Source organism: Xylaria bambusicola (genome assembly GCF_022495145.1).
Source record: "Xylaria bambusicola strain CBS 139988 unplaced genomic scaffold F5B22scaffold_23, whole genome shotgun sequence".
Classification (NCBI taxonomy): domain Eukaryota; kingdom Fungi; phylum Ascomycota; class Sordariomycetes; order Xylariales; family Xylariaceae; genus Xylaria; species Xylaria bambusicola.
This window is the reverse complement of record NW_025953576.1, coordinates 348,310-358,856: the sequence shown is the minus strand read 5'-3', so window position 1 is coordinate 358,856 and position 10,547 is coordinate 348,310. Positions and strand designations below refer to the sequence as shown.

At 33.4% G+C, this 10,547-nt stretch overlaps 2 protein-coding genes across 2 annotated transcripts; both read right to left on the bottom strand.

The window, feature by feature from the left end:
- Positions 1-719: 719 nt before the first annotated feature.
- Positions 720-1,818, bottom strand: F5B22DRAFT_203790 (glutathione S-transferase). Its single transcript, XM_047969625.1, has 3 exons — positions 1,253-1,818; positions 942-1,161; positions 720-850 (listed from the first exon to the last, which is right to left on the bottom strand). Exons 1-3 carry the CDS (start codon positions 1,607-1,609, stop codon positions 759-761), a joined length of 669 nt encoding a protein of 222 aa, XP_047830442.1. The 5' UTR covers positions 1,610-1,818; the 3' UTR covers positions 720-758.
- A 692-nt stretch (positions 1,819-2,510) lies between these two features.
- Positions 2,511-4,839, bottom strand: F5B22DRAFT_656319 (uncharacterized protein; the record flags this gene model as incomplete). Its single annotated transcript, XM_047979953.1, has 4 exons — positions 2,511-3,539; positions 3,626-3,736; positions 3,799-4,793; positions 4,824-4,839. 4 exons carry the CDS (start codon positions 4,837-4,839, stop codon positions 2,820-2,822), a joined length of 1,842 nt encoding a protein of 613 aa, XP_047830441.1. The 3' UTR covers positions 2,511-2,819.
- Between the last annotated feature and the right edge of the window lie 5,708 nt (positions 4,840-10,547).

Genomic DNA, 10,547 nt, shown 5'->3' with positions numbered 1-10,547 from the left:
TGAAAAATCTAGTAAGGCAACGAATCACGCAATACCACGACACAGATTAAAGACTTGAGGATTGGCAGGCCCACGCCTATTATACATGAGAGAGCAGAGGATTGATTCATCCAAAAGACCTCATTATGGAATCAACTGAGTACCTTAGGTAGGTACCAAACACCGGCTCGAAGCGGCGTTCTCCTTCATCTCACCCATCGATGTCCATTCGACATGCAACGTAGCAGACGGCCGGGTTTCTACACCGCATGCATGATCATGTCTCTAGGAAAGCAGCTGGTTCCTGAGTGAGGGGTCAGTCGAAGCCGGAAATATCACTGCCTATCATGCCGGGAATGGCAGGTATAGAGGTAGGTATTAAGATACCGATAGCGGGCATCCTTTTTGGCATTGTGGCGAGAAAAGTGCCCCAACTGGACGGCGACAACTCCGAGCTGTCGACTACCTCTCTCGCCTATCTACGTACTCACCGATCTACTACTGCCATGGGCTCTGCATGGAATGTAAGAAGGCAGGTCATCCAGGAAATTTCACACCTACTACTACTACAACAGCTCATCACGAACGATACCACCACAAAAGTCATTCCTAAATCCTCGAGGGTCTTTGTCCAGTTTATAGCGCGTTATATACATATCGATTGGAACATGATTGCACTCCCAATTGCTTGCTTCCTCTGACACCGGTAGTGTTGACGGTAGTGTTGACAGTATTAGTCTCAACGCCTCCCCGCCGCTTACTGCTGCTGAGGAGGATACCTAAGCAAGGCTCTTTCCATACTTGACGGAAGGGTGTTCACCCAACCTCGCGAGCCAGTCCTTGAAAAGAGGGTACTCATCATAGCTGATGTCTATAGCGCAAACGATCAGTAAACTTCTCGAACATACACCCCGCTCTATCTCGAAAGGCAGATAAGAAGCAGGAAAGGTGGATGAACTTACCAGCGTCAGGCAATGCAGTGCCGATTATAGCCGACCACATGTACCAGGCAATATCCGCAAAAGTGATCTTGCCTCCCACAAGCCAAGGTCCGTCGCTGCTAATACCCTTGGCCTTCTCTTTGGCGAGGTGGCCCTCGACTACGCCGGTGACGCGGTAGATCTCTTTGACGTACCGATCTACGGCACTCTGGATTTTTTCCGGGTGATACCTGGTAAACCACTTTTGACGACAGTCAGTACCTAGAGTACCTAGAGAGGCTTTCTTTTCATGGTGGACGAGGAATCAAGAAATGGCCGCTGGTTTCACTCACCACTGCCTGTCCAAAGTAAGGGCCCTGGCCGGATACTTGGAAGTATAGCCACTGCTTCGTGAGGTAGCTCTCGTTCGAGCCCTTGGGGAAGCTGATCTTGTTGTCCTTGTCGTACGTCTCGACGAGGTACTCGATGATGGCGCCGGACTCCCATAGCGTCAGGTCGGTGTTGGGGTCGTAGATGGCGGGCAGACGCCCGTTAGGGTTGACAGCAGTATATTCGGGGCCCTTGATATCGGCAAACACAACTTTTTCGATCTCGTAGGGCAGGCCGAGCTCCTCGAGGATCATGATGACCTTGGGCGGGTTGGGGCCCAAATCGCCGTAGGCCTTGATAGGTTTCAATGAAGAGGACATTGTGGCGAGTAATTGTATGTGGTATGAATATGAAATTGACAAGTGTTTTTATTCGTCGCAGTAGGCTAGGTAAGTAGCTATGATAGGGCAAAGTGTCGTGGTGATGATGATTGAATGAAGGCAGGTTCATCACAACTCCGTACACACTGTTTATATACAAATAGCGTACGCCGCCTTCCTCAGCATAAACTCCCCTTTATCGTGGTGCTATCCACAAATGGTTCCTGATGATGTTAGAAATCGACACACACTATTACCTCGCTCATCTTGGGATATGCAGATTACAAAGCATCGACAGATTGGTAAAAGGTAGACCACTTTTTGCTTTGGCACGCGTAGTTACTCCATAGTACCTATTATTCCGCTCCTGATATGGTATTTCTCAGCGCGCGGGCGGTGGGGATACGACTCCTTCATACTACGCACTCGAGGCACTACTACAAGCCAAGCTTGCGGAACATCGTGGGGAACTTGTTTGCCGTATTAGGCCGGACCTTGTTTGCCGTTTTGGGTTATCCATATTAGTAATTTCACTGTGGATAACGGGCAGTCGGCCGAAATCGCCGGATAGTCGCGCGGCACATAGCCTCATGTCTTGCCATCGGCTGTTGCCATTGGACGTGAAATGCAAGACCACGTATTTGAGTCGGCGAGTTTGCGCATTTCAACTGGATACGCCACTGTTACATCCTATATTAACAGTCTGACAGCGTTGTCCCGAAGTCCGGCCGTCGTTTTCTTCCACTTATAAATCACACGGGCGGGACAAGTTACTACGGGTTAGGTAAGTAATCTTAGCAGTTGAGACGTTGGAGCATACGCTAAATTCCGGGAAAACTTGCGGAGCAGAGCTCAACAATCTTGGCATTTATGTTCATTTGCCGTTTCCACCAGCGGATATATCTCGAAGATAGTTTGCTAGTTCTCCATTTACTAACTTGCAGTGGTCCACTCTCACTGATGTATCATATAATTGTTGTTTAAGCAAAGAAAAAAATCTGATAGAAAATAGAAAGTGCTAAGCTAATATTGAGGACCCCGGAGGAGGTGTATCTCTTAGACTTGGATCAAATGTCTGTGTATGCTGAGATAGAACGTTAGTGGGCTGGATTGCAACTCAAAGAAGAGAATGTCATCATTTGCAAGATTGCCAACCCTCAGCATAAGACCATGTGAGACCCCGAATTCAGTATGGTGATTTCACATGCCTTTAGACCATTTTATGGTCCGGAGTATCTGAGAGAATTTTCCTCTCCGTCTCCTGGGCAGAAACTTCGTTTGTCATCGCTATGCCAGTCGTGTCTAACTCCAGCGCTGTGGTTGAATGCGGCAAGGAATCGTTATTGTTGCCTTGTTGTGTAAAGTGGGCTACTGGAACAGAGGGCAGACTTCGGGGCCGCTGAATAGATTTTCTCAAGCTCACAGATTCTATCACGGATTCCAGGGTGCTAGATGATAATATCGGCTGACGTGAGGGCCTGGAGAGCGTATAGCGATTCAGTGGAGGTTCCTGGCTATCCTGTGGAGGTTCGTCCGTTGGTGGGACCGGTTGGCCTTGTTGAACAGCCGTTTCTCTATGTGGCGACAAATATGTTGACGACGAAGCTAAGGTGAGAGGGTGGTATGATCGTCGAAGTTTCTCTATGGCTCTGCTAAGGTTTCCGGGGATTGTCTTGAAGTTTTGCTCAGTAGCTTGTGTGTTGTTGGAACTGTGATTTCCTAGTTTTGTGTCCGGTAGCGGATCATTACCATACTGGCAGTAAAAATGCACAAATGAGGTCAGTGTTACAATCGTCAGGCCGATAGCGACGGGAAAGTATATGGCGATATAGCCAGACACAACTGGCAGCCGAGTTTCGAGATCACTGTCTGTTGTTGGCATGTTGCCCTTGCCAACGGGACGGTATCTCCAGTCTCTCCAGTCATTGTTCTATTGAAAGATGGGCATGCTCATTATGGTCTATCGTGGTCGTTAGCAGTATGTTCACAGTAATATTGGTGAGATCTAAGCCGTACCGCAACAGCCGTCAATGGCAGATAGATCAATGCAATCAAGGAAATGACAACACCAAGCCTGGAATTTCCAGCACTGGATAAGGCTTCTTGCCGTGCAAGCTCGCTTCTGATCTTCCTGGTGTAAGTAAAGTAGCGAGCTCTCAAAATTGGAAGGCTGAGAAGGTGTGACTTACAATATCTGTTGTAAAGGATATGTCTTCAACGCTGATACGGCACTCAGCGCTCAATCTATCCAGCCGACTAAGGATATCGTTGAGCCGCTCCTCGAAGATACGCGTCGTGTCGATTTTCAACTCCAATGCTTGCCGTATCTCATTATTAGTACCACTAGCATCTTCGCTGCGGGAAGACGTAGTTGAGCATGGCATAGACTTGGTATTCGAGTCAGCAGTCATCTGGTTTGGTGTGCTGTTGCTTCCATCGCTACTAGTGTCGTATTGTGCCTTGTATTGCGCTAGTAGCTTACTGATTGATGACGAGACGGCATTGGATATTTGAAGCCTAGTTGTGTTTACCTCAGCTTCAATCCTTTTGCCCCGTTCTCTGGCACGACGAACGTCCTCAATCAACTCCCAGTTAATTTTATCTCTGCTATTACGTGTGGCGCTGTTCTGCACATCCATCAGCAGGTTTTGGTAGACATTGCCCTGTTTTACGGTTAAATGCTCTAGACGTTCTGAATGTAACTCTGCACATATGCCGAGCATCAGAAGTGGATGTTCAACAGCATCTCCCCAACCCTGCATTAGATACTTCACGCTATCAATCTGATTTTCGGAACAACCCACCATGATAGCGAAGGCGACATTATGGGTTAGGAAGTGTGTCGCGGCGAGAGCGAAGGCAGGATGCTTAGGAAGACCATACTGTGGGTGAGTCATTGCCACATGCATCCAGAGTCTTCCTTTGAAATTGTTGTTGAAAGGAAATGTGCGAGGTATAGAGATGATAGAGGTCGCATTTCTACCCACAACTCTATCATAATGTCCTGGCAAGCGGAATGCGGTTGCAATTCTTTCCCAATGGGCCTTACTGATCGCAGGAAGGTCGGTGTATGCACCGGGAACGGTAACAGGCCCCTGTCCTGAATTCAATTCGACATTGGATGGAGCGGGAATGAAACTGTGAGAATATCCAGAGTCAGAATCATTTGGAGCCGTTGGAAACACTGGGCATATGAAATAGCAGCTAAATATACAGGATACAGTATCCATTGCTATGGAGCGAACTAGTGTTTAAAGCTTCGTTCTTAGGAATCGAATCGACGAACTGCTCGTCAAATGCGATTAGCTACATATATACAGTTGCCAAAGCTTAGGACTTCCATGATCGTGATCGTGGTGCTGTTAAAAAAAATCCTTGACTCACCTTCATCATCCGAGGATAGCACCTGAACCAATGGCCGTCCGTTACCTATCTGGCGAGCCTGAGTAATTCTTGAAAAGACTCGCAAGGAGCGTGAAAATCTCACCAATGGCTTCTCATCTACGGCAAATTTGTAATTGTATAAGACTTGGCAATATCCACCAGTTTGATCACTACAGGCGAAATGACGGAGCCGTGAAGGAGCTACGAAAGGGTCGGAATTAGGAGCCCAATCCACGAGTCATTAATGCTTTATATGAAATATTGTTTCAATAGCCAAGTTGTTTGACAAGATGCTTGAAGTAGTTGAGCATATAGCTAAATTGTATAGATATTGGATGACTTCATTGAGTTAAGCTGTTGCGTATCTTGAGGCTTTTGCGCTCAGCCTCACTATGTACTTCTGATAACGAGATACTCCAACTCCAGGTGGCTTAACATTCATTACTCCGCCCGTGGCTGGTAAGCTCGAGACGTAGCATTCAACAGTTTCCCAAAGGATAAGTCCATCAAGTTCAACTTCAATCGACAGGGACCGAATCCTCGACGATGGTACCTCTATCTAGTGTGAGGTTTTGTCCATTTCCGAGAAGACCTAAAAAGCCCAGTCGATATGGAGCCGAAGATAGAATGGATGAGACAGACGCTGCGGTACTCGTACATCAGGCCAAAAACGATGGTAGCATATCTGAAGTCATTATTCCCAGATCCCGCGGATTACAAAATTGAGGCATGCTACTCATATAAGTTACCGTTCTGTCTTTTATATAGATAACCAGATATACTAATTCGTCCAATTCTCTACCAGCAGCAGGATATGTATTATGTTATCACCTCAAAGGGGGGGCTAACTGAGGTAAGGACTGTCAATTAGTCTCTATTGTCGCCCGGTATTACTAAGTTAGAGCTTAGCTGCAAATCAGTGAAATCGAGAAGGGTATGGTGCGACCATCTACCGCTGCTCATGGCGCGACCAATACATCTGAGTATGCAGCAAGTGAAGCGTCTGGTGCTGTCTCTTCGCCATCACATCAGTCTCAGGCAGATATGAAGTATAGTAGCAGTAGATCGGATGATAAAACCATGGAAGGTCAATCTACGGCCGGAAAGGAGGAAGAACAAAAGATTGCCAGTGGTCTGAGAAGTTCATTCAAGGTTATAAAAGGTTTTTTAAAGAGAGACGGATCACAGTCGAAACACATTGATTGATTGAGCGATTGATTGTGTTTAACGTCGTAGGGGGGGCACTGGACCCGGGTCTCTGCAAGGAAATTAGGGACGCGGTATGCTATTCTATGAAGCAGGCCATTGCAGGTTGTTTATGATCCTCGGTGATATACAGATAGTATTGAAAATGAGGTTATACAGACTTCGCTTCATAAAACAAGCCAATGAGGCCTAGGCGGTAAGGGCTGGTAGACCAGGTGTATATGGAGCCAAGCCAGGCTACCAAGGCCAAGAAGAAATTGGTTGGCAAAATAATTCTGCAGCTCTATTAGATCATTATATTGCGAATAGCATCAAGTCTTAAAGCGAGGAAGAAGGTATTTAGACTTCTTTAGGGTTGCATTATGTTCTTAATTGCTTTGTTCCTAGTGTAGAGTAATAAGGTGTTATAGTACTGCCTAGCTATGGTTTCGTGTATTTGTTCTATTATTATATAAGGAGGGAAGTTCTAGTTTTTGCCCTTTATTCCCTTTCCTAGCGTTATATATAATATTCTTTAATTCGTATTATATATTGGAAATTAGGCTTCCTTAATTCCGTAATAATATTTTCCTTTTTTAAATATAATTAATTTTAATTATATAAGTTTAAATTTATTTATAATATAGTTATATAATATATATATTATATTATTTATTTTAAGCTGTATTTTTTTTAGGGCGATATAATAGCGCTTTATAGCTTTACAGTAGAATTTTTTACTATATTAATTAATTATTTATCCTATATGCTTTTTTATTTTTCCTTTTTCCTTTTTTATATTTATTTTATTACCTTTTTATAATTATAATGCTTAGTTTTATTTTTAGTTTTTTAAAAAAGGTTTTTTTAAACGCTTTATTTATACCTTTTTTATTTTTTTTTATTTATTACTATTATTATTATATTAATATATATATTTATTTTTATAAGTAAAAAGTTTTATTTTTATTATTTCTAAATTAACTTTAACGTATATTATAAAGAAGGCAGTATTATTTAAAAGGTAATACTATTTTATTTTATATATATATTTAAAGGTAATATTTCTTTAACCTATTATATTTAATATAATAAGTATTATAATTTATATAAGTTAATATATTAATTATATTTTATTAATATTTTATCCTTATTTTATAATTTCCTTTATTATTTTTAATTTTTAATTATATTTTTTTAAATAAATAATACTTTTAATAATTAAAAATATTTATAATTTAAATTTACTTTTATTTTAATATATTAGTTTTTAATATATTATTAATATTATTACTATTGCTATTAATTTAATTATATTATATTAATATATATATTTATTAATATTATATTATAAAGTTATTGCTTTAATTATTAATTTTACCTTTATATTTAAAAATATAAAAAAGGAAATTTATAAAGTATATATATTTATAAGTATTAAAAAGATAAAAATAATATATATTACTTTTATATAATTATTTTTTTAACATTTATTAATATTTTTTTTATTTTTTAAAAGGATTATATTATTTATAATACTTACTTTAATTATTATTATTAATTTACCTTTATTTTATGATTATATTTTTATTCCAATAATAAAAAAAAAGTCTATACTTAGAAGGACTTTTAATTATTCCGTTTTTAATTTAAAAATATAGTTATTATAGTTTAACGTTTTATTAAAGAAAATTTTTATAATTTTCTTTTAATAAATTTTTACCTTTATCCTTTTATTTTTTATTTTTATTATTTTTTTATTATAATAATATTAATATTTTAATTTAGAATTTTTTATTGTTTAATTTTATAATTATAAAGTTTAATAATAATAAAGTTATTAAAATTTTCGATTTTTTCCCCTTTATCCTTTAAATAATTCAGTTTTAAATTAATATAATTATAATTAAAAAAGTATAAGTTTAATTTAATAATATAAGTTTTAATCCTATTAATTTTTATTATTTTTTTTTAATTCCTTTATATTTATTTAATTTTCCTTTAATTTTTTTTATTTAGTTTAGTTTAGTTTAGTTTAGTTTTAATTTAAGTAACGCTTTAACGTTCGGTTATTTTATTTTTACTATTTATAGCTTTTCGATTTACTTTTATTATAATAATAAATTTTTAATTTTTTTTTTTTTAATAAATTTTTAAAATAACTCTTCTTTTTTTATATAAATTTATAGTTTTTTTTTATATCCCTTTTTATATATAGCTTACATTTTATTATTTATACCTTTACTTTAATAAATATATAATTTTTAATAATTATTTTATTTAAAGTATTTTTAATTAATATAATAATTCTAGTTTAAAAAGGTTAAAGTAATAAAATATTATTAATTTATTTTTATAGCTTTTAAAGTTTACTATTAATTTTTAAATTAATTAATAAAAGGTTAACTATTTAATTTTATACTTAAATCTTATGTTTTTTTTTTTTTACTATTTAAAATCTTTTTAAATAACTATTTTATTTTTTTAATTTTATTATTATTTTATAAAATTATTTTTTTTACTTTATTATTATATAGTTTATTTAAAGCTAATTATTTTAAAAGGCTTTTTTTTATTAAATATATTAATAATATATAAAATATTAAGAATATTTTATATTATTAAAGTAATTATATAGTTATAATTTATTAATATATTTTTATTACTTTAAAGGGGCCTATTTATTTATTTTTTAATTTTAATATAGGTTAACTTATTTTAATATTTTTTATATTAATTTAAACTTTATTTTTTATTATATAGCTTAAAGTATTTAATTAATATATATTTATATTTTTAATATAACATTTTTAAAATATAGTTATTAATATTTTAACCTTTTTTATTATTTTTTAAATCCTATTAATTATATTTAATATAGTTAAGAATTTGTTTTATTAAGCTTTTATTTTAATTTTAATTAGGTTTTTTATTAATTTAATTTTTATAATAGGGTACTAACTATAATTTATAAAAAAAAGGGTTAACTTTATAGTTTTAAATATTTAATTATTTATTATAAATTTAATTAAAAATAGCTAATTTACTTAATTATTTTAATAATAATTATAATAAGCTTTTAAATATTATTTTATTATAATATTAACGATCTTTATCTATTTATTAATTTTTAAATAATATATTATTAAGGTATATAACTATATATTTAAATAATAATTTAATTCCTTTTAAAAGTAGGATATAAATTATAAGCCCTTATTTAATATAATTATTTTTAATATATTATATAAATAATATATTTATATTATAAAAACCTTTATTAATATATTTATTATTTTATTTTTATAAACTTATTTATTATAATTAAGATTAATTTATATTTTATACCATTTTAAGTATATAATAATAAAAGGTTTATTTAATTTATTAATATATTTATTTATAATTTATATAATATTAAAAGGAGTTTAAATAGCTTAATTAATACTACTTTAAAGTTTTTAATTTATTAATATAAATAATATCCTTTAATAAAGGTAGCTATATTTTAAAATATCTTTAATTAAAAGTAGAAATATTTTAAAAGGTTTTAACTTTTATATTAATTTAAGTATTCTATTAATATAAAGCTATATATCCTATATATAATTTTTAACTTTATTACTATATTTTTAAAGATATATAAATATTCCTTTATATAAATATAGCTACGTTTTATTATATAATTATTTATAAATACTTTAAATTTTACCTTTATTTTATTAAGGAAGCGTTAGACTTTTAAGTTTTTTATTATATTAATTAGTTTTATTATTAATAAAGAATTCTAATATATTTAATTTATAATAATATTTATTAGTTTATTATTATTAAAGGAAAATAGTTATATTAGGATAACGTTATTATACTTTTATCCTATTTATTTATTTAATAGGAAAAGGGCTTTAAATTAATATATTACTCTTTTATTTATTATATCTTACTTATTTTTTAATATATAGCTTTACTTTTAAAATAATACATTTAGGATTATAATATACTTTTTTAATTTATAAATTATTTAAAACTTAAAGTTATTTAAAAATTTTAATTAATAAATTTACTATTAATTTAATAGCTTTATAATAATAAAGTATTAAAGGGTTTTATAATTTATAATAACTTTAACTATATTTTTATAGCTTTATAGCTTTAATTACTATTTTTTAAATACTTTTATTATTATTAATAATTCTTTATTATAAATTTTATAATTATATTTAACTAAGAAATATTTTATTAAAAAAAAAGCAATTAGGTATTATTAGCCTATTTTATTAATTTAGAAAAGTACCCTTCCTAATATTTAATTTAAAACGTTTACTTTTATTATTTTTTTTTTAAAGGATTATAATAGAATAATATTAAT

Excerpts from the sequence above, each read along its gene's own strand:
- F5B22DRAFT_203790 (XM_047969625.1), bottom strand. The coding sequence starts at position 1,609 with ATGTCCTCTTCATTGAAACCTATCAAGGCCTACGGCGATTTGGGCCCC. Across the intron at positions 1,162-1,252 it reads CTTACTTTGGACAGGCAGTG|TGGTTTACCAGGTATCACCC; the intron begins GTGAGTGAAACC and ends TGTCGTCAAAAG. Across the intron at positions 851-941 it reads CACTGCATTGCCTGACGCTG|ACATCAGCTATGATGAGTAC; the intron begins GTAAGTTCATCC and ends TTTGCGCTATAG.